The sequence below is a fragment of the Pleurodeles waltl genome, chromosome 5 (assembly GCF_031143425.1).
Source record: "Pleurodeles waltl isolate 20211129_DDA chromosome 5, aPleWal1.hap1.20221129, whole genome shotgun sequence".
Classification (NCBI taxonomy): Eukaryota; Metazoa; Chordata; class Amphibia; order Caudata; family Salamandridae; genus Pleurodeles; species Pleurodeles waltl.
The window spans coordinates 1,137,031,160-1,137,056,207 of NC_090444.1; the positions used below are offsets into that span (position 1 = coordinate 1,137,031,160).

General features: G+C 45.7%; 1 protein-coding gene across 4 annotated transcripts in view; it reads left to right on the forward strand.

Annotated features, from left to right (window-relative positions):
* The window catches only part of LOC138296317 (amine sulfotransferase-like), a 511,069-nt gene extending 490,484 nt beyond the window's left edge, over positions 1-20,585 (forward strand). For all 4 annotated transcript variants that reach the window (XM_069235350.1, XM_069235353.1, XM_069235351.1 and 1 more), the window contains one exon: positions 19,593-20,585. In XM_069235350.1, coding sequence (XP_069091451.1) covers positions 19,593-19,726 — 134 coding nt within the window. In that variant the 3' untranslated portion in view covers positions 19,727-20,585. The remainder of the gene's footprint in view (positions 1-19,592) is intronic.
* The last annotated feature ends 4,463 nt before the right edge of the window (positions 20,586-25,048 follow it).

The window sequence follows — 25,048 nt, forward strand, 5'->3', positions numbered from 1 at the left end:
ATGACAGACAGATGAGGTTAGTAGAATTAAATCAGTTGTAGCAGGCTCTGTTGTCTTTTTACCTGTGTCTCACTGGAAGTATTGCAGGATCACTGTGTTCCTGTTGTCTATGTCCTCTTCTTCTGCTTCCTCATCTTCACTGTCCACAGGCTCCACAGCTGCCACAACACCTCCATCTGTACCATCCTTCTGCAGAAAAGGCACCTGTCGTCGCAAAGCCAAGTTGTGAAGCATACAGCAGGCCATGATGATCTGGCACTCCTTCTTTGGTGAGTAGACTAGGAAACCACCTGTCATATGGAGGCACCGGAACCTGGCCTTCAGGAAGCGAAGGTCCTCTCTATAACCCTCCTAGTTCGCCCATGGGCCTCATTGTAGCATTCCTCTGCCCTTGTCCTGGGATTCCTCACTGGGGTCAGTAGCATTGACAGGTTAGGGTAACCAGAGTCACCTGCAAATGGCGAGGGACAACTGTTAGACACACACTAACTCATAGGGACATCCCCAGACAACTATTCACACTGTATTGTGTCCATGTCCTCACCTAATAGCCACCCACGGTGCCTCTGGAGTTGCCCCATCACATAAGGGATGCTGCTATTTCTCAAAATGTAAGTGCCATGCACTGAGCCAGGGAATTTGGCATTCACATGGGAGATGTACTGCTCTGCCAAACACACCATCTGCACATTCATCGAATGGTAACTCTTCCGGTTTCTGTACACCTGTTCACTCCTGCGGGGAGGACCAAGGCCACATGTGTCCCATCAATGGCCCCTATGATGTTGGGGATATTTCCCATGGCATAGAAATCACCTTTCACTGTAGGCAAATCCTCCACCTGAGGGAAAACGATGTAGCTCTGCATGTGTTTCAGCAGCGCAGGCAACACTCTGGACAACACGTTGGAAAACATCCCTGATGCAATGGCCACTGTAGTTTGAAATGACCCACTTGCTAGGAAATGGAGTACTTACAGCACCTGCACTTAGGGGGGATTCCTCTGGGATGGCGGATAGCTGACATCAGGTCTGGTTCCAACTGGGCACACAGTTCCTGGATTGTGGCACGATCAAGTCTGTAGGTGATGATCACATGTTGCTCCTCCATTGTCGACAGGTCCACCAGCAGTCTGTACACCGGAGGATGCCGCCATCTCCTCACATGCCCCAGCAGACGGTGCCTATGGAGGAAAACAGCGACCAGAGAGTGAACCAACTCTGAGGTACGTAAACACAGCTTACTCTGAAATATTAGCAAATCGATATATGCCTGTATGAGTGTTTAGGCAAGGCCTAGATATGTGTGACGCATTCTAAAATAATGCCATGTGGCCCCCTGCGGCTGCCTGACCTGTAAAGTGGGACAAGGGGATATGAGGTAACTGCACTGGCGTTGTACACCGTTGCGGTAGGCGGTCGAAGACAGCTGCACAATCCTGCATTGGTTAACTTTGGACCCTATGGGTCCCAGGAGCCAATGACGATGTACGCCGGCGGTGACGGAACGCACCGCCGCGGACGTGACCGCCATTTCCTCTCTGTTCAGCCACTTGATACCTGATCTTCGACAGGAGAGGATCTACACTGCAAGTGCTGCTGTGACCTCAGTCTGGAAGAGACAATGGCTCGTGTGTCTGGGGAAAGGGCCCCTGCCTTCAGCACAGAGGAGTTGGAGAAAGTTGTGGATGGGGTTCTCCCCCAGTACACGCTACTCTATGATCCTCCAGACAAACAGGTAAGTACACAGTGAGCATGCTGTATGGGCAATGCCTGTGTGGAGTGGTGTGGATGAAAGATAGGGGGGGATGAGAATGAGGCGTGCATGAAACGACGGTGAGTGCATGTGCGTCATGGGAAGGGTAGGGATGCAGGCTAATGACTGTGACGGTGCGGATGGTAATAACTTCTGTTTTTCCCCTGTACTATTCCTGTAGGTCAGCGCCCACCAGAAGAAGGACATTTGGCGTGCCATCGCCAAGGAAGTCCGGACCCTGGGGGTCTGCCACAGACGGAGCACCCACTGCCGGAAAAGATGGGAGGACATACGCTGCTGGAGCAAGAAGACGGCGGAGGCCCAGCTGGGGATGGCCTCCCAAGTGGGAGGGGTGTCCGTCGCACCATGACCCCTCTGATGTTCAGGATCCTGGCGGTGGCGTACCCGGAGTTGGATGGGCGCTTGAGGGCATCACAGCAGCCACAAGGGGGTGAGTACACTCTCATTCTGCCGATTCAGCGCACATTGTAGGTGTATGGATGGGGGAGGTGGGCTGTGGGTTCCCCTAGACTAGGGTGAGTTTAGTAGGCAAGGACCCTTCTTAAGGCAGGCCCTGTGGCACCCCACCCCACCTGTGTACAGTGCCAACTACACCTAGTCAGGCTCCTGTGACATCCATGTGTGCAGCAATCGGGCATAGCCTTGTAACCCATGTCTGCGGCGTAGTGCAGGGGGCTTCTGTGTCTGTAGTGTCCGCCAACGGTAGCAGTATTGCATGCACTCAACATGTCTTTCTTCTGTCTTCCCCCCCTTTTTGTGGTCTCCCTGTTCTTGTGTGCATTAGCATCATCAGGCGGAGGAGCAGTGGCACCTGAGCAGGAGGGAGCTGCATCCCACATGGCCCTGGAGGGCGACACTACGGAGTCTGAATTTACCAGTGGGATGGAGGGCGAGGGGAGCTCCACAGCGGGGACAGGAGCTGACACCAGCCATATAGACTCCTCCTCTGATGGGAGCTCCCTTGCGGTGGCGGGCCCATCTGTGCCCCTGCATCTACAGGTACAGCCGCCACCCCCCATACCAGAACCGCCCTCCCAGCAGCCCCTCAGCATTTGTCCCGTGCCCGCTCACCCAGGAGGGTGGGCATCTCCTTTGCCCCAGACAACTCAGGCCCTGCCCCTGTCAACCCTGCTGCCCTCGGTGAGGAGGCCATTGACCTCCTCAGGTCCCTCACTGTTGGGCAGTCTACCATTTTGAATGCCATCCAGGGTGTAGAGAGGCAGTTGCAACAAACCAATTCATACGTGGAGGGCATTCACTCTGGTCAGACAGCCCATCAGCGAGCTTTTCAGACTCTGGCCTCAGCACTGATGGCAGCCATTGTCCCTGTCTCTAGCCTCCCCCCTCCAACTTCCTCCACCCAGACCCAAACCCCTGTACCTCAGCTTATCCCAAGCACACGATCAGATCAGCATGCACACACCTCAACACACAAGGGAAGCTCTGGCAAACATAAGCACCACACATCCCACAGGCACTCATGCAAGCATCACACATATGCAGAGACACCAACATCCACTGCCTCCACTGTGTCCCCCTTCTACTCGTCTCCCTCCTCCCTCCCTGTTTCGTCTCCACTCACACCTGCATGCACTACATCCTCAGCCACCACGTCCATCATCAGCACACCCACCACCACACTCCGCTCACGTGCAGTCACCACCCCCACTACCATTCACACGTCCCATGTGTCCTCTCCAAGTGTGTCAGTGAGGCCACCTCCCAAGGTACACAAACGCAGCCACACACCCACCCAACAGCCATCCACCTCACAACAGCCTCCAGCCCATGCACCTTCACCCAAAGTCACCAAATGTACACCTCCTACAACCACTACCTTTTTCTCCACTCCCAAACCCCCTCCATCTACCCGTCCCAGTGTTCCTAAGAAACTTTTCCTGTCCAACCTTGACCTCTTTCCCTCACCTCCCCCACCCCTTCAGTCTCCTAGGGCCCGACTCTCCAGGTCCCAACCCAGCACCTCAGCCACAACATCTGCGGGACCAGTGGTACCAGTAGTAACAGCCTTCTGGAGTGCGCCAGGCAGCAGGGCAGCCAGTGTGGCAAGGAGCCAGAGCACGGAAAGTCCCCCACCTGTAAAGCATACAAAGTTGGGCAGTGCCCGCCGGGGGGGGGACGAAATCAGCCACCAAAGCCGCTCCCAGGGGTATAGTTGGGGGTGTGGAGACAGCTGCGCCACCATCCAAGGTGGGGAAGGGGCACAGTAAAACCGGCAAGTCTGGGAAGATCTGCACGGCGGGCAAGACCGCCACCACCCCTGCGGCCCAGGACACCACCGCCAGCAGAACCGCTGCCCAGGACACCACCGCCACCAGCCCCGAAGCCCAGGATACCGCCGCTAGCAGAACCGCTGACCAGGACACCGCTGCCAGCAGAACCGCTGCCCAGGACACCGCTGCCACCAGCCCAGCTGCCCAGGACACCGCCCCAGCAGCTCCGCTGCCCAGGACACCGCTGCCAGCAGAACCGCTGCCCAGGACACCGCCGCCAACAGCACCGCTGCCCAGGACACTGTCGCCACCAGCCCCGCTCCCCAGGACACCGCCGCCAGCAGAACCGCTGCCCAGGAAACGGCCGCCACCAGCCCAGCTGCCCAGGACACCGCCACCAGCAGCACCGCAGGCCAGTGAGCGCTAATGATTACGACGCTACTGTGGCTGCCACGGGCAGGATGAAGCACTCTGGGCACAAAGCCCCCTCCAGAACCAGTGGAGTATCACATCCACTCACACAGTCCTTGGCAGGATGAAGCACTCTGGGCACAAGGCCCCCTCCAGAACCAGTGGAGTATCACATCCACTCACACAGTCCTTCTCAGGATGAAGCACTCTGGGCACAAAGGCCTCTCCAGAATCCAGTGGAGAATGTTATCCACTTGAGAGACTGTGGCTTTGCACTCCCCAGGATTGAACAGTGGGCAAACCACCCACTGTAGAGACTTGAGAGACTGTGGCTCTGCACTCCCCAGGATTGAACAGTGGGCAAACCACCCACTGTAGAGACTTGAGAGACTGTGGCTTTGCACTCCCCAGGATATAGCAGTGGGCAAACCACCCACTGTAGAGACTTGAGAGACTGTGGCTTTGCACTCCCCAGGATTGAACAGTGGGCAAACCACCCACTGTAGAGACTTGAGAGACTGTGGCTTTGCACTCCCCAGGATACATCAATGGGCATGGAGCCCCCTCGTGGATCTGGCATCGTGCACTCATCCGGCTGAGGTGCTCCCCCTTCCCTTCCCCATGAGGTGCCTGTTTTATTTCTATCTGATGCCCCAGCAGTGTTCTCTCCATCTTGTTCGGGTACTGAGTGTGGGCCTCGCCCATGCCTTTTGGGCCCAGTGGTCCACGGACTATGATAGTGGAATACCTTGGATTTGGATTCTTGGTGTATATATTTGTTTATAGTGTGAATATCTTAATACATGTATATATTTTTGATTACTGTCTTCATATATATTACAATCATTCGACTCATTTCCTTTTGTCCTTGCATTCTTCCGGGGGTGGGGGGTGTAACTGTGATGAATCATGATGTATTAGTGTGTGTGTTGTCATGGGTGAGGGTGGGGGTGGGAGTGTTGCGTGCTGCGTGTGTGTGTCACTGTTTTTTCCTTCCCCCTCCCCTGTGTTGTAGGTGCAGTACTCACCGTGGTCTTCGCCGCCGGCGTTCGTGCTCCTGGTAGTGGAGCAGGAAGATAAAGGCTGGAAAAATCTGAAGTTCCGGTTCCATGGCGTTCTGGTTCCTCGTGGGATGTGTAGAGGTGAGCGTTTTCCCTTCCAAGTCCTGTTTCCGCCGTGTTTTTGTTCATGATGTATCCGCCCCGGAAAAGGTGGTGGATTGGTGGCTTGTAATAATGTGGGCGGTACATTGTCTTCCGCCTGTCTGTTGGCGGTTACAGCCGCGGTGTTTGTTTGTACCGCCTTGGCGGTCGGAGTGTTAAAGTGGCTGTCTATGTTGGCGGTTTCCGCCATGGTCGTAATTCCATTTATTTTTTTCTCCGGCCTGTTGGCGGTTTTACCGCCGCTTTAACACCGACCGCCAGGGTTGTAATGACCACCTATATTTGTTGTAGCATCACAAACATCCTTATTCTTTCTTGTTATCTAGGTCCTACTGCACAACCACCAGTGTGTTGTAGGGCACAGATGGCATATGATGGCAGTGCATGGTCCACTACTGCCGATGGTATTTTTGGTGGTCGGGAAATACAGTCGCATTTCAATGGGCAATTGTGTAGCAGATAGTTGTGTTTTGCCCAAATCCATGGTGGGTACTTTTGTGTTGACAACCATGGGGGACACATGTGACCCTTGTGCAGTTGCCAGCTGGGAAGTGTACAATGTGTCATGGCAATCCAGTCTGAAATGCTTTGTCACATGATATTGTTGGCATGCATCATGTATGTTGCTGTAGACACACTGACTAATGTTACAAATCATGTACTGTCACACATAGGTATACTGGGCGAGGGAGTATGCGACAACCTCCTGTCTACCGTCAACTGCCAGACCATCAGACCATGGAGCAATGCCACATAATCCATTTATACCACTCGGATAGGCAAACAATAGAGGATTCATGTCATCAGTTGGAGCCAGATCTAATGCCAGCTAAAAGCAATCCAACCTGCATACCACTCATTGTATTGTACAAGTCATGCCAGTATTGCACTTCCTGGCTACAGGGTCCTTCCAGCATACAGTGGCCCTATCTACTGGTATGCCCCAACCTATGTTCAGTCTGGCATTGAAGGATTTCTTCTCAACAATGTTGAAACACTTTGACAGCTATAACAGGTTCCCCCGACATGAGGTTTTAGCCAATGTGAAGGCTGACTTTTATGGTTTTGCCTGACTCCCACATGTGGTGGGGGCCATTGATGGCACACATATTTGCTTGGTGCTGCCACAAACCACTGAACAAGTGTATAGCAACAAAAAAAATATTCCATTCCATCAATGTGTAAGTTATCTGTTTTGGCAGATCTCCACATCTCAAAGGTGTGTGCCCGTTATCCTGTATCAGCCCATGATTCCTTCATAATGCTTAACAGCACCATACCCCAGCTGATCTCACAACTGCACCCAGAGAGGGTGGCTGGTTGTTAATTCGTGTCTTTCCTGATTGTGTGTGAACAATGTCAAGTGCTACAAACATGAAGTGAGTGACTCATTGTTGCACTTATGGCCCATTCCTTAATAGGAGACTCAGCATATCGATAACCGTCCCTGGTTGTTGATGCCACTGAGGATTCCAACTACGCCAGGGGAAGTCTGATCCAATGAGGCCTATGGAAGGATACAAAGAGCAGTGGAGCAGGCTTTTGGGCTTCTGAAGGCCAGATTTAGGTGTCTGGATGGACTGGTGGAGCCCTCCTCTACTCACCCAGGAAGGTGTGTCAGATCACTGTGGCATGCTGCATTCTCCACAACATCGCCCAGCGGAGGAATATCCCATACATCCCAGAGGAGCCACCAGGTGAGAATCCAGAAATACCAACTGAGGATGACAGTGGAGAAGAGGAAGGAGCTAACTTGCTAGAAGATCTCATCCACAGATACTTCTCATGAGTGAAGTATGTCATGTAATGTCATGACTGTGACTGTACAATGAACTGTAGTTGTGAGAATGTGGTGAGTGTTTTGGGTAGAGCTAGGGAGCTGATAGTTTGCAATAATAAGCCAAAGGCTGCTTGATAAGAAAGCTTTTGACACATTCCCACCTTGATGATGTTGCTTTGTTGTATCTGTTTCCTTGCAATGTACTTTGTTTTCCAGATGCTTGCTATTTGACTTGTGTCATATGTATGTTTTCAAGCCTATACTCTTTGTTTTGTTCATTGTACAGGTACCTTCAACATGACATCTTCATGTGGGCATTTCAGAGTTGTGACACTGGCAGGTATGTGATGCTGTTCTGACATACCAAGTGGACATGGATTGTTCCAGGTAATGTAGGTCACAGAGTTTGGGCATTTGAGACCTGTGCCAACACAGCTTGCACAGTTTTTGGGTGGAAGGTCAAAAGTGCCCATTGTAGTTGTTTTGTGTGCTATGGTGGGCCTGATGCATCATGTGTGTCATCATGTGGGCATAAAATATGTAGTCCTAAACCACAAGCAAGTAATTTTTTGCTTCACATTGGCTAAACACTCTTTTTGTATAACCTTTATGTAGCTGTAGATGTGTTTCATATTTGTAGGCCACAGTGACTATGCCACAACACTGACATATGTGTGTATCATACCACCAGATTCATGTGCATTATGTTATGATGGCCCTGTGATCAGGGACTGTTGTACTGGCATCCATATGTATATTTGTGTTATCTGATGTTGAATTACCTTGGTGTGGTATGTGATAAGGCCAAGCAGATTACAAAAACCATAACATTCTACAAGACAATGTCTGACAAATCCCTTTCTTCCATAGTCTGGGAGTCTGTACCTGTCGATATGTTCATTTACTCAGTATGAGTCAATAATTTTTGATTTCCAAGAATTCAGACATATTGTCAGCCTATGTGCTGAACACTTTAATAAAATGTTACACTTGTATGTATGTGTTTGTGTGGGAGGGTTGTAATCCTGAGCTAGATACTGGTGAATGAAATCATTGGAGTAGATGCCACACCACTGGGAGTCCAAAGTCCAGAGAATTCCTCCCATTAGACATGGTAGGTGGTTCACTTTCAGTCCAGAGAGAATGTGTAACACACAAAGGAGATCCTTAAGGAAGAGGGTTATTCCTGGCAGTGGTAGGTGTCTTGCCACCTGCACCTCCTTGATTCTTTGTTGAACACCCCCGCTTGCATAGGAAGGTTCTGCTTCTATAGAGGCAGAGGTGCCTGGGCCTTGTTGTTCCTCTGTCAGGCTTGCCTTCCAGTGGCTGGCACCGATACTGATGGGCCTGCTGTTGATGAGCTAAAGGAAGGGGTAGACGGGTGTTGAAAAGCCCTGCTCAGTGTGGTGTATATGCCCCTCACAACCCTGTTAGGGAGACCATGTTGGTATTCTGGGCCTCCATCTGTTGATACATGTCCCTATGCATGTCCCTCTGTAGCTGATTTATTTCTCAGACTTCAGTGAAGACCTAGCCTATTATGCCTTGTGACTCCTGATAGACACCCAAGACATTACTGATGGTATCCTAGCCAAGAGCAGCCCCAGTGGCCTCACCCCTCTTGGCCACAGCACCACTCCCACGCACCCAACCCCCACGGGCCTGTGCCCTTGCCACATGGTGCTCTCTCCATCTTGTTCCTGGACCCTCTTTGTCCGAAGAGTTGCACTGCAACTCAGGATCTAGGACTTGGGGCACAAGATGGTAGACACTGTGCTCGGATTACAGGTTGGAAGACGGATGGTTGCCTGGGATGTTGAAGCAACATGGCTGGGAGGTGACGTTGTGGGCACAGTAATGCTCACTGTTGCCATCTGACCAGGTTGCCTAGATGGGCCAGAACCATCCTCCATGTCCAGACATTGTCAATGAGTGCTTCATCCAGGGGCATAGTGGTAGCCCAGTGGCAGACCCGCCTGTGGATGTAAAACGTACATTGCTACTGGCTGTATTGTGACACATGCCTCCAATGGTTTAGAGTTACAGTAGGCAGAGACCTTGTACAAAATAAAGGTGTAGGAAATCCAATAATGGCAAGAAGCCATGGTATTGGGTGAATTGACATGACATGTGTGAAGCAAGCCAACTCATTTTGACTGAAGCAGCTGCTGAGATGTGCAGATCAGTTGTACTTTGGAGGATGGCCTGAAAATGACATCTTGCCACCAGTGCAACCAACACAGTAGATAGGCGAGATATGTTTTTCACCATTTGGAGACATTGATGAGTGGGATGCAGGCAGACCTAGGACTTTGTTGCAAATGTGACTGGAGTCATCATGTGCACAGTGCTGTGTCAATGTGTCTGCTGCCGCTGCCAATCTGGTGATACATCTTGAGACTTGAGGAATACTTGTTGCACACACTGGGTAAGGTGTCCTTCCTGTCCTCAATAGTTTCATCTTGATTTAGCAAGTCATGCTGGAGCTAGGTAGACAGACACATCTCTGATTTAAGCATGAACTGTGCTTGATCACTCCCAAGTGAGTGCACTTTATTTGTGAGTTGGCAAACTGGGGTTTTTGGAAACAAGAACATTGTGCTGGTGTTTGGAAACAGGGCCTGCTGGGAGTTGCAGTCAGGACAATCTCTGTACTACACACACTATACAAATATTATCCGTCAGGTGAGTAAACGTCATTGTGAGCTAACAAGCAGGGATCTTTGGACAAGAGAGCATGGCCTGATGGTTGGAATTGCTGAAACAAAGCCTGCTGGGAGTTGCAGTCAGGGCAATCCCTGTACTACACACACTATACAAATGCTATCTCCTCAGGTGAGCAAACCTAATTTGAGAGTTAACAAACAGGGGTCTTTAGACAGGAGAACACTAGGCTGGTGGTTGAAGTTGCTGAAATAGGACCTGCTGGGAGTTGTAGTCAGGTCAATCCCTGTACTACACACTCTAGACGGATGTGATCTCCCCAGGTGTGTGAACTTCATTTGAGAGTTTACAAACAGGAGTCTTTGGACAAGAGAACACTTGCCTGGTGGTTGGAGTTGTTGAATCAGGGCCTGCTAGGAGTTGCAGTCAGGTCAACCCCTGCACTACACACACTATACCAATGCTACCCCCCCAGGTGAGTACACTTAATTTGAGAGTTTCTAAACAGATGTATTGGAGCATTTGACCACTGTGCTAGTGGTTGCAGTTATGGGAACAGGGCCTATTGTGCTTTGCAGTCAAGTCACTCTCTGCCGCACACACTTGACCAATGTTATCCCCCTAGGTGAGTAAACTTTATTTAGGAGTTGACTGATGTGCTGGGGCAAATATCCACTGTGCTGGTGGTTGAAGTTACAGAAACGGGCCTGGTGGGAGTTGCAGTCAGGTCCCTCTCTCTACCACACACACTTGCCAAATGGTATCCCCCCAGGTGAGTGCATTTCATTTGTGAGTTACCAAACAGGAGCCATTGGACAAGAGAACACTGTGCTGGTGGTTGGAGTTGCTGAAATGGGGTCTGTTGGGAGTTGGAGTCAGTTCACTCTGTCTACTACACACACTTGACCGATGTTATTCCCCCAGTTGAGTACACTTCATTTATGAATTAATGAACGGGAGTCTTTGGACAAGAAAACACTGCCCTGATGGTTGGAGTTGCTGAAACAGTGCCTACTGGGAGTTGCTTTCAGGTCAATCCCTCCACTACACGCACTTGCCTAATGTTATCCCCCTAGATGAGTGAACTTCATTTGAGAGTTAACAAAAACAGTGCCTCCCGGAGTTGCAGTCAGGTCACTCTCACTTCTCCCCAATACATGACAATGGTTGTGTTTTACATATCTGTAGGCAGGCTGTATTTATGTTTGAGCATGCATTTTCATTTTGGGATATACCATGGATCCTTGAATGGGTTTCTGATATTGGGAGATTTCCAGGCCCCATTTGGACATATGCCACATGATGGGCCTTGGTAACTGTCATGTTGGATCCAATGATACACAATGACAGTGTTACAAGTCAGATACTCTGGATATTGAATGTTGGTGAGATACATGAACAAGACAGTGGGTAAAGGTGAGCTGTGAGCATGCATGACATTGCATTTTGGTGACTTTTTTTCTGCTTTTAACTCACAAGCCTCTATTCCCCCAGGTTTGTGTCAATCCCTCAGGATGCAGGATGGCTACGGCCTTCTCCTCCCAGGCAAAGAGTATTAATCGGGCACTGGAAGGGCCACCACCTGTCTTCTTGGTTTGCAGCTGGTGCCTGGAGAACAGGAAACCGACCTTGCCCCTAAGGTCATTTCACCTCTTGCGAATGTCCTCCTTTGCGTGCAGTGTGGTGCCTACAGCATTCGCTCTGTCAACGATCCTGTCCCACATTTCCATTTTCCTAATGAGAGGAGTGTGCTGGACTTGGGCTCCAAACAATTGTGGCTCTATTCTTATGATTTCATCCACTATGACTCTTAACTCATCTTCAGAGAAACAGGGATTTCTTTGAACGTGACATGGTGGACAAATAAAATTAAGGGAGACAGGGACTTACTTACCATGAGAAGTGCAGTAGGGTGTGAATGGACAAAAGTGTGTGAAAACGGGGGTGCCAAATCTATGTACTGTACAGAATTAAAGGTGCTCGGCTTCTTTGTCTTGTAGTGGAAACGCAAAGGATTGTGGTCTGTGAAGGGGTGTGTTTTATAGCATGCTTTGCAGGTCTGTCCACTTGGCTGTGTGTCAGTTGTGTTGTTTTTTAATTCATCCAATGTGCACTTGTCTGTTAATTTGCTGACCACGAACTGCTGTGGTTCTGACTGCCATTGGCTGACTGCCACGAAGGGACCGTCATGGCGACTGTGTGACTGTAATATGCTCGGTTGGTAGCCGGGGCGCTGACTGCACTTAAGTCCGGACCGACTATATCAAGGCCGCCGCGCTTCTGGCGGTCTGTCTCTTTTGCTTGGCAGTTGGTGGTCCTGCCTGTGTAACTTGTAATAGGGCAGTCTGAAAGACCACCAGTATGGCGGTCTTTTTAGGACCATCCACATGGCGATCTGGGATCCGACAGCCAAACTCATAATGAGGCCCTAAGTCTAAACATGTATGAGTTGTGTGTGCTGCCTGGGAAACATGCATCAAGGTATGTGATAATACAGGATGCATCACACACAAATTGTATGTTTAGAGAGATAATATTTTCATGATTACAATACAAATACTCATATGGAAATGGTGGGCATATTGTTACATATGTTCCATCTACACAGCCAATTAATTATAGGACATGGGCAATACAATAGAATTAAAACTAGTCTGCTTTAGGTCCAATTGTGTTACAGGAATATGCATTAATATCATTTTTTTCTAATATTGCATCTAAAAAATCAAAAAACATCTAGACAAGGCTCTTTGTGAAGCACCACCTGCCATGATAATTACACCCTGGTAACTCCCAGGAATTAACAGGTGATGGGAACAGAGTGCTTTCACATGAGTAGGTATGGCATACTTCTATTCGTATTTCTTCCAAGAAGGCGGTAACGCTCAGCAGTTAAGTTTCAAATAACCTGACTCAATTTATATACATCAAATATATCCTCATTTGTTTGTTCACAACGAGTAATCCTAACCATAAAAATCCTTTTCTGCCTTCTCCTTCTCCTCTGCAGCCCAGCAAGTACTCACATCTTCCTTCTCTTCATATGCAAAGCAGCTTCTGGGAAAGGGTCTGATGTTTTCCACAGCTGTGTATATAGGTTACACCTGATTACCATTTAATGTTAAATTGCACATGCAAAATCATAATTTTAACCATCATGTACAAATCGGAAAATCAGAGCTTTTCTGACAGCAAAATTGCATTTTTTTATTCACCAAACCTTTCTAGCGATTTGATAACATGTTTTAACATGTTACTGAATCTTACTGAATCTCTAATTGGGTTTGGGAATAAATAAAGAGTCGGTATGTGGAAGAGGTGTGTTGAGGGTGTCCCTTCGAGATACCGAATCTTTAAGCTATGTATTAATATTTTACAACCAAAATCCAGTTGCAAAACTTTAACATTTTACTACCTCCTTAAAGGATATTGTAAGTCATTCACAAATCTTTACAAAAACAGTTTTTTATGACAGGAAGTGCCTGCCACTGCCTGCTCATAAAAAAAGGTTTGAGAAATGTTTTCTTTTTTAAATCCATCTTGTTTTCCTTTCAGGTAAACAGCCTGCATTTTAAAAGTGCTTTATTTGGGAGAAAACACAGGATGCTGACCCCAGTAGGCCACAGTGCTTGTGAATGGAGCTAATCAAAGTCGGTCACATTGCAACACCTACCTCATGCATATTAATGAGGTTGGTTGAACTACGACCCACTCCAGATCAGTATTTTGAGAACAAAACTAAAAATACATATGTCCATTATCAAAATACCAATGGGTTCATTAGAAGTCAGTGTGCAAGCTGCGACTATGTCTTACAAATTCATTTTGTACATTACATTTAAGGAATCACAAATTGCAAATTGTTATTTGCAGCAACCTTTGATTCCTTACATGGAATCCTTGAACATTAAGACCTTTGTGACTAGTCATAGTTTATGAAGCCTTCATACATAACACTAACAAATTGCTAATAACAAATCCCTAATAACAATTTGCCATTTGTAGTTGCTAAATTATTGAGTCAGTATTTAGAATGTAGACATAATGGACTTTCATACATGAGAAAATCGGACTTTAGCAGTCGGTAACCAGTTTCCAACTGGTTACTGAATCAATCAACCTTCGTACATCTGGCCTTATTTCCTACGAACAGTATGCCATGGAGTGCTTTGAAAAACAAACAGAATATCTGAGGCCATACAAAATCCAAATTTGGACTCACAATGAGAGAAAAAGGGTCCTTGATCTGGTGCATGGTGTAAGACTTGGCCCTTTTTGCAGGGTCATCCCCAAAGTTTTTTCCTCCTTCCTCCTATTTATTCTGGCCAGTTTTTGTTGGCTTTAGGACTCTGGTTACTTAACCACTGCTAACCAGTGCTAAAGTGCGTGTGCTCTCTGTCTAAATTATATTGGATGGAGCTGTGGAGTTTGGGGTCTCTGAACTCACAATTTAAAAATACATATTTTGGTAAAGTTGGTTTTTAGATTTTGTGTTTGAAAATGCCACTTTTAGAAAGTGGGCATTTTCTTGCTTAACCATTCTGTGCCTCTGCTTGGCTACTGAATACACATCTTGGTCAGACTGACAGTTGGGCTGTTTGTGAATTCACTCTAGAAAGTGGCACAAAAGGAGCTGAGGTATGTCCTGCTTAGCTTAATGAGTCTTCCTGAGCTGGAGTGGGAGGGATGAGCTGTCACCTGTACTTGAAAGGGCTGTGTCTGTCCACTTACAATACAGTCTCCAACCCCCTGGTATCTGTCTGGGGCAGGGCAAGGAAAAGGCATGTTCTTGTGCACTACAAAGACTTTCCTTTGAGGTTTGCCTACTTCAATGGCATAAATGAGTATAAGTAGTGGGCCCAAACCTCAGACTTTTAGATTATTTCTGGATCAAGATGAACCCCTAACAAAGAGAAGAGCTTGATACTTAAGGAGGACCTGCCACTCTGCCTGTTGCTTTGCTGTGCTGTCCTGCTGCTTCTACCTGAGAGGGAAAGGACTGGACTTTGCTTTCTGAAATCCTGCTTCTGAAGTTTCTCCAAGGGATTGTACTGAGCTTGCCTCCAGGGAAGAAGTCTCGGGGACATCAAAGACTTCACCTGCCAGCACCTGGGTACTCCTTCTGAGGAACCTGACTTACCAAGTGGTGCCAATCCAGTTTCTGGGCCCTTGTAAGTAAATCCTGGTGACAAAAGAAGAAGATCCAGTCAACCCAACTCCGGACGACTCCTGAACAGGGCCGCTGTACAACACTGCACCACTGCCTGCAACCCGAAGCTGTGGTCCCTGCTGGAGTGCAATGACCCCAACCAAAACCACAGGCCTGACACCGCTGCAGCCTTGGTGAAGTTGTGCAACTGTTAGTCCCCAAGTGCCATGTCATAGACATCTGTGACACCCGACTCCACTGCAGCACCTGCAGCCCTGTGGCGTGACCGCTACCCTATGAGATCGTCCAACATGTCTTGACCCGCCTGATTCATCAACCCCACCGATCATCAGGAACCAACGCTGCCCCGGATCCACCGATGTTGCACCTACCCGACTCCGCGCAGCAGCTTGTTTCCTTGTTTACCAAAGTTACTGTACCTAGGGGTCCGTGCAACTCAGTGACTGGCACTGCCTTTCTCATGACAGGCGTCGGATTGTTGGGAACTACTCCGTCAACTACGTCACAATTGCCCTAGTTGGAGCTATAGTGTTTATAAGCGCTATATTGAAGTTTAATCTTTGAAAATTTGTATCTTTGCTCATGTATGCTGGATGTTTGTCGTTTCATTCTTGTTTTACTCAGATGAATATTGACTATTTTTCTAAGCGGGTGTAGAGTCCTTTTGTGATGTTTTCACTCTGTTACTGTGTGTGTTTGCACAAATACTTTACACATTGCCTCTGAGATAAGCCTGACTGCTTGTGCCAAGCTACCAAGGGGGTGAGCAGGCATCATCTGAGCTGACTAAAGTGAGGGTCCCTACTTAGATAGGGTGTAAACTCATTGCCAACTAGAGACTCCATTTCTAATGCATGTCAAAAATAATTATTTTCACAATTATAAGAAAAAATTATTTCTACTAGCCATATCTTTTCACACTTTTTTGAACCCCAACAATTCTGAGAACCTCATAAAGTGCTGTCCTTGTATGGAACCGTGTCTCCGTGGTGAAATTTTATTTGTCAGTATTCATAGGAGAACTTGTTTAAGCATGAAAATAAAAAGTAGACAACGTGATTGGAGATTTTCTTAATCAAAAATAAACTGTCCCGCTACAAAATGAAATAGTTTAATTTCAGTGAAAACATACAAGCATATTTGGGGGCAGTCGTGGCTGCCACTGAACTGGGGAGGTGGTGCAGAACGGGGCGAGGGAGGGTTAACAGCAAAAACAAAACAAAATAAAAACCACCTACCTTCTTGGGGAGACGCATTTGTCTCCCCTTCGTCCTCTTCCCAGCTGTACACAGGCTCCCAGCCAATCAGGATGCTGCTGTAACCAGCATGACAGCAGCATCGTGATTGGTCTTAGTGGCCTGCTTCGCCGCTCAGACTGGGAGTTGGAGCCTGTGCATTTTCTCCACTCGACTGTGCAATACAGCCGGGTAGAGAACATGCAAAGTGCGCATGTCGGTTTGGCCGACCTAACATGGCCGCCAAACAGACATGTGCACTTTGTGGTGCACATACCCCTCCTCCAGCCCTCCTCCTGCCCACTCCAGCCGGCCCCACCCCGCCCCTTACTCCCAGGAAAAATAAAATTAATAACATAGTGTTTTTGCCATTTTATTTATCTACAACCCAGTGAGGCGACGCTCGTCTGCCTTAGTGGAGGAGCCACCCCTGCATGGGGGTAATGAGTCACCATGGATATCGCATGGTGGCATTCTACATTTTTAGATGCATCTCATTCCACTTACATAGAGCTATGTTCAATGATGAGATGATGCCAGAATCAAGAGACCATGAAGAGGAAACATGATTAGGAAAGTTCAACTGTTCACAACTGCTGCAGTACTGACACTTTAAAATGAAGGCCGCTTGCCGGGCTGAAATATGAAAACTGTTAGGTGGCTAAACATCAAATGGGTGATCCTCAATGCTCAGAAATTGCAGAGCTGCTTGACTTTAAAATTGTACTGCAATCTATTTGCACGATGTGGCATAGATTTGCAAGTTTGTCTGTGAACTACGAAATCCCATAGAATCAGGAGTTAGTGTTTGGGCATGTTTTTGCACACCTTCATATTCTTATAAGATGTGGAAGCACATCATTTTTATTTATTACTTTGAAACATTATCACTGAATAAACTATTGTGACATTCAGCGCCAACTGGAGGACTACACGTAAGGTGTGAAAACATTCATTTAATTCTTTGCAGTGAAGGATTCCTTTTTTCATCAACCCTTTCACTTTTATGAGTGCAAGGGCCATATTTAGAATTTAGTAGAGCGAGAGCACAGCTGTAAATCGATGGTACTACCGCCCCACTGCACTCTTGTCTCTCCCCAACTATTTAGAGTCAAGGAATACCCAAGGTTGATGCCAGTAGACCCGCAGCTGGCTTCTTGGCTGTAAATCTCTGAACTGCAACCTGTCCACCAAGGAGCTACTAGGTCACAGTGACAAGTGTCACAACGTATTTAAAGCGGGGTGACTTTCACACATTTTCCTTGTTGACACAATCAGGAAAAAGAAAGAAAGAATGGTTCCAAGGTGCAGGACAAAACTCCTGGCATGTGGAGCATGGATGTCATATAGGGGGCACCAGTGGTCACAGCTGTGACCGCCAGCTTGCTGTTTGCACCCACTGGCACTTTCTCTGCGACCCCTGTTCTCAGAGGTGGCAATATCTGTGCCAGGAACACAGGGGCAGCTCACCCTTATGGACGTTGGCTGGGGTTCCACTTCCATGTTTTCAATTCGTTTTCTTAGTACACTAATAGTGAATAATACATTATTCACTTTTAGGCCCCGATTTATACTTTTTGGTGCAAAACTGCACTAACACAGATTTGCACCAAAATGTTTAGCACTGGCTTGCACCATTTCTGAGCACCGGCCGGGCACCATATTTATGGAATGATGCAAGCCAGTGCAAAGGGTAAACTAGCGTAAAAAAAAATGACGTTAGCCAGGTGAGGCTGGCAGTATGGAAGAAGGGGCTTTTGCACCAAAAAATGACCCTAGGAATGTTAGAGTAAAAAGAAATGACTCTAACCAGCCTAGCATAATTTTTTGACGTAAAACCAACCATACCACATGACTCCTGTCTTCAGAAAGACAGGAGTCATGTCCACCACCCCACTGACCAGCACAGGGGACCAGGGTCGCCTGGGCATGGCCATTGCACCCAGTGCCATGTAGGGGGCGCCATTTCAGGACCCCCAATGACACTTAAAAAAAAATACTTACCTGTACTTACCTATACTTACCTAGATGGGTCCCCATCCTCTGCTGTCCCTCTGATGTGGGTGGGGGTGTTCCTGGGGCCTGGGGAAGGCACCAGTGGGCTTATTCCATGGTGTTCCATCATCGAAATAGGCCCAAAGCTCCCCTAACGCCTGTCCTGACCCAGGCGTTAAATAATGGTGCAAAGCAAACTTTGCATGATTATTTGACCCCTCCTCCCCGTGCATGATTTTAGCACAGGGATAATATGGCGCTAAGGCCATAGAGTCATTTTTTTAACGGGAACACCTACTTTGCATCCTATTGACACAAAGTAGGTTTCCACGTCCAAAAAATCACTTTAACTCCATAAATTTGGTGCTAGACGGGTCTAGTGCCAAATTATAAATATGGAGTTAGTTTTGCACCGAATTTGCATTAAAAAAATTATGCAAATTCGGTGCAAAACAAGAATAAATATGCTCCTTAGTGTAATAAAATGTTTTAGTACTTTCCATATGACTCTGCTTGGTAGCTGAGGTAAGTAAAAGACACCCATGCTTGTGGGTGAAAGTGTTCTTATGTAGAGGTGAGTGTGTGTATGAGTGAATGTGTGTTTGTATAAGCATGTGTGTGTGTGAAAGTAAACCTGAAATGTCACTTCCGGTACCCTTGGCATTTTGGTGAATTGACATCCATGATGTTGAGCCCATTTTATTTGCTTGGAAAAGAGCATAACGTTCCCTTTGTGAGTTTGTTTTAACTAAACAAAACATATTTGGCCTCTTTAAGCATTGCACCCCTCAAAAAACCTTCACTGCTGTGAAGGAAGCCCCATCAGTGCTCCACTCACAGCACAGAGATGTCATCCAGGTAGACCTGGCTCTCCTAGAGTGGTCTGTCCTCCACCAGCGTAGCAGAGGTCATGGTCGCAACCCCATACCAGACTATTTGCCACAATCTAAATGGGACCCTAAAAACACTGCACGTTTTCACTTCACTCCTCACTACTGTCTTAACACAGGGACTAACACAATTTACATATACAAAAAAAGTGCAGTTTAACGACATACAATGATTATACAAAAATGTAAGTGTGAGAAAATTAGGATCCTGAAGTGAAGTTGGGAAAAAGCAGCACTATATATCCATGTCGTGATTTCTGCTTTATGTTTTTTACAGGTACCATTGGCGACTGGAAAAACGTTATGACTGTTGCACAGAGTGAAAGATTTGACAAGATATTTCAAGAGAAAATGAAGGATCTGCCTATAAAGTTTATGTGGGATATTAACGAAGACAAACAGTCTATATAGCTCAGTTCATCATTTCACTCAGTAAATTCTTCTGCTTTCTATTTTAAGGCATTTCAGTAACTCTATTACTCTATGTGAGTTTATTGAAAACTAAAATATGTTCTGTAGGCTCAAACCAAAAAACACATATTTTTAAAAGCACATGTTGCATGCGTTTCTACAAAGTGTATTTAGTCCCATGCATGTGTAGATATTCATTCCGAAATAAATGTATACCTAGAGTAAAGTTATATCTAATACTTGCATAATGTTTGAATACTCTTCAATATCTTAGGTGCGTCTTTGAAGGAAGTGAAATGTACAAAGGCGCAGTGTCACTAATATTAATGTGGATTTCTCAAATTGTTCTTAGATTGAATAATGTTTATTCATAGATGTGATGTCGTTTTCAGAAGAAAATAAAACCTAACCATTTGAATTATAAATAATGCAGCTGACAACATTAAAGAACAATTAGATATTATGTTGGCTCATAGACTTACCAAACTTGACATTTGCCTTAGGTAAATTTAATCTTGTACAATATTCTCATTTTGATGTTATGAAACGATAGAAAGACATGACTAAAGGTGCCTTTCAGAACTATCTTCAGTTGCTACTGCGACTCTTTCTGCTTTTCAAGTGACACAATTAAGTAGCATGCTCCTGGAAAATCATGCACTGATGACCTCTTGACCATGAATGCATGATATATGTGGCCTCTTTTTATGATATGTTTAAAATAATTTGTCAGAGTCCTGATGCAATGTTTTGCTGCATGTTATGTCCCAAATGCAGTGCTCTTTTTGTTGTTTTCTGAAACAACATTCTACTTTATTGTTTGACCTAATTTCTCCAAATAAATTGATGATGAAGCATGTCCTATTGTGTGAGTAAGGGTTTTTGACATTTTGAGGAATGACCAACAGCTGAGAATCTATACTGGTAACAAGTGAAATGATTTTTATTTGTACAACCCCATCCTTATGCCATTGGCCACTGCCCTCTGATTGGTCTTACACTTCCTTAGTCATGTTTTCATCTTCCTCACACCAGATGCCCCTTTCTTACCAAGACCCTTTATTTCTTATCTTCGACCACCTCAGGGGGAAGGGAAGCCACCAAGACCATCGCCAAAATATTGCTCTAAAAATGTGGCATTCGACAAGTGGATGGACATGCAGATATCACCAGGCCCATATTTCACCCAGCCCATGACCTTTCTGAAGTGTTCTGCCTGCCTGTCTTCAATGCTCCACACTAGCCTGCCTCCACTCAGCTAATACCGCAGAAACATTTCCCATGAAGACTGTATCTGCCCTGTCCCTGAAATTAAAATAGTTGCCAAACCTATTGACATTTCGCTCATTAAAAAACAGACCAGGGCATCAGCACTTCATTTCTCTCTTCGTACCAGAAAATAGGAACTCCTTCTGCGCCTGCCTGTGTGTCATCCTTGTTGATATTGAAAATGACCTGCAACCCTTCCAATACATACCATAACCACCTGACCAGCAGCATCAGAAAACATCTCTTTCATCCAGATCTTTGGTTCACCCTGTAGCCACAATGCTGCTCCTTTGCAGTCAAGGATTCTCAGTCATATCTGCATGTCCTTTATCACTCTGTTCATAATCCTAATCCTGTGATGCGGCTTTGATACCGCTCTCACAGCAAATGCCAGCTGTCTGCAAAATGTTCGTCTTGACACCACTTTGCTCATGAAGCTCAGATGGCCCAGTATCATTAGCATAAATCAAAACTCACACTTTTCTTTTACCCATGGCACCCAGCAGCATTTTCTTCCATCTCAACAACACCCCATACTGTCATATGTACTGCCCTGCTTGTTTTAATGGCTGCTGCTAAAACAGAAATATAATCTAAAAACATTTGTGTGCCTTCCAACTTGGTTTGCAGTATAATAAACTCCTAACATAAACTGTTAAGAGTAGTTGTACATGTTACAGTCCACACAGCTCGAGAGGATTCTTACCCTGTCAAATCAATTAAATATTACATACTTGAAATACTTTATTCCGGCGGTTTGCCATAGAAGCGTGCATATAATACATTATACAAACATTACAATAATAATAATGAAATACTGGGAAGATAGCAGGGTTTCACCGCTTTTATTGTTATCATATCCTCTTGTTCACACCAGTTTCCAGAATATAAAATGTGTGCATTTATTGAAAATCAACCAGGTACAACATGGCAATCTGAAACAATATTTCTGAATTATAATTCTAACCAGAGAAGCAAAACAAGAAATTATCTTCACTGTCAAGGTTTCAGGAGAAGTGACTTCTTAAGCTCATCATGCCCTAAGGACTGGCAGAGAGTCTTGATGGGCTCCAGTTTTGTTTTTGTTTCTTAGCCACTGCAGGACGACAAGTCTTCTCTAAGACTTTGACTGCATGGGGCCATCACCTGGCAATGCAGTCTACTTAATGCGGACCTACATGGAAACGGAATGTGGCAGGATCAACATTTCTGCAAGGAACCGGTTCTGGAGCACCTGCGTTGGCAGCCCTGAATCGTGCTTATGGAGCCTGAGTCACTGCCCGCATCCCCTGAATCTCTGCCAAGGGCACCAAAGACTCTGCCTACAGCAGCTAAGTCTCAGCTTTAGGTCGCTGTGACAGTTTGCCCTCATTCTAAAGCTCCAGGCTTTCCAGGATGTTATGAGAAAAGTGATGGACCAATAAGGGAGTGTGAATCGTGAGACACCAAGGGCCAGATTTACAAAGCCTAGCGCCTCTTAGCCCCACACTAGCATAATTTTTTATGCTAATGTGGTGTTTAGGTGGCCAATTTTAATGCTTGCTCAGGGCAAGCATTAACATGACGAGCCCATTACTTTCAATGGGCCTTCCTTTACTTTGCAGGATCAGCGCCACAATTTGTGGCGCTAATCATGCAAAGTACCAGAATAGCGTCATAAATTCTGGCGCTATTGTCCTAATGTGAGCCATGGTGTGCAGTATCGTAAATACGGAGCACACATGTTGTTGTTACGGAGGGACAGGGCGGTGCAAGAAAAGTGGTGCCTCACAGCTGATGCACCACTTTCTTGTAAATCTGGCCCCAAGAACGCTCACTAGGAATGTATCTTTTCCAGTCAATCAAAACCTAAAGACGGCTACAAAAAAAGTTATGCGGCACATATTTCTTGAACTTGATATTCAATTTGTCATTGCACAATAATTGGAAATGGCTCAAGAAGTAAACAATGCAATTATTCCGAGATTAATGACTTAAACTGTGAAAAATTGAAGAACGGGTGGGTGTTCACCATCTGATGTAATCTTAGAAGGAAAGTCATAAGAGTGATTTTATTGGTGATCAGAAAGGCACTGTAAACGTTGATCAGAGACGTGACTGGCACAGAATGAACTGAAAGAACATGAGAAGACAGCCAGACCTTGACAGTAGAAGTAAGGAACGAACTTTTAGAGCTAAAATGAATTAGGGCCTGATGTAGATTTTGGAGGATGGTCACTCCACCGCAACCATCACAATCATCCCATCTGCCTGATTACAAGTGCCATGATTGAAGGAGCGCAATTTCACAATTGCATAATTAATGCATTTCTATGCAAAATATAATTTACATTTCTAAATAACATGTGCATATTAATCATATTATTTGTACTAGTTGACTGCATTTAGCCATGAGCAGCACCTGAATTAATGTGTTAACATTAGCCACATTTTCTGTTGACATTTTGAATGTTTGACTTTACACATGAAAGCTGAAAGTATTTGGTATTTGTATTTGTTTTGCATGTTATGTGTTCTTCCATAGCAGATGCTGTATTTTTCTGAATGAATTTTTCGTTCGCTAGCAAATAGATATTTGTTCTCATGAAAGAAGAGATGATGCCCATGAGTGAGGGTGAATCATGGGAAGAACTCACTGTAGACAACAGTCTGTCCTGTGCCTGTCCTGTGTAAAAACTCAAAGACACAGCCACGCATGGATCATTTGCTAGACATGAGAAAGTGGGGAGCATTCCTTCTCCCAGCGTCTAGAGAGAACTGATTGGTTCCCGACAGTAGGAACAAGCTACGTTTTTGTCGAATTATAACAGTGTGTGTTCCTGAGATTAATTGGGAGATTCTACTGCTGACTTTGAACTGAGAAGACCCTTCTCAACTCTTCTGATCTGCACAGCCTGAGTGCAAAGGTTTTATGCCTAATCATTCATATTCTCCTTTTCAGAGACCTGTATTTGGATTTCTAAAGCAGACACTCTACCTCATTTGTCTAAATGAAAATGCCCTTTCCCGCAAACCATTCTAGCTAATTTAGATTTGGGATTTCCTTTTTGGAACACACTTTCTGTATCTGCTGTATTCTTTATGTAATTCTCACTAGTGTTCTATTTTTCCTTGTCCTGAAATATGGACTCTTTGACTAATTACATTTGTAACTGACAATTGCTTGAATTAACATTCCTAATGAATTAATGTCATTGCTTCATTCACATTTTTTAATAAATCCTTTTTGAAATAATTAAAATTCTCCTCTTTCAAATTATTGTGTGAGGTAAATCATGTAGTCAAAACATTTCTGTTACAAAACACCTAGCCGTTTCCATCCCACAGAGTATCTTGAAATAAGGTGAAAATGAGCCATTGTAGAAAAAATGTGTCAGCTATGACCATTACTATTCAATTTCAATTAGAGGATGGCAGCTCAACAGTAAAATCAGTGGAGATGATATGCTATGGTTCAGGCACCACTGGTAAAGTTTGAAGACTTGGAGTGGCTGCATTTGTTTTGAGCACAAAAAGGATAAGACATAACATGTTTCTGGTCATTTGCATGGAACCCAGGCCACCAAAAGGATTGTAACACCAGGCCCAGAGTGACTGTGATATCTCTATAACCATAGTTATAGTAGACACTAATAACCCAAAACTGAAGTTGGTTACTTCGAATAAACAAGGCCTGCTCTTCGGAGTACAAATTATCATGTGACATTAGTGGAGACTTGACAAGAAAATTTAGCAGTTCCTATTGGTTTAGTTGTTTCAAAACTTTAACTCTTTCCAAAAAGGACTGGACTCATCCACTTCCCTTGGAAGGAGATGTAATGGGCTGATCAAACACAGCAGAAACTTCAGGATACCTATGAAACTATGAAACAAACTATTTGCCAAAAGATTCTTGAACCTAGCAATGTCTTATTGTAAAAAGAATGCCCATTATCTAGCTTAATGGCCATTTTTACATTGCATATTGCGTAAGCACAGAGGATTTCTATTGTCTAATCGTATTTCAAAAGGTTCTCTGGCACCATTAAAAGATGTCTCCAAAATTAGGAGTGC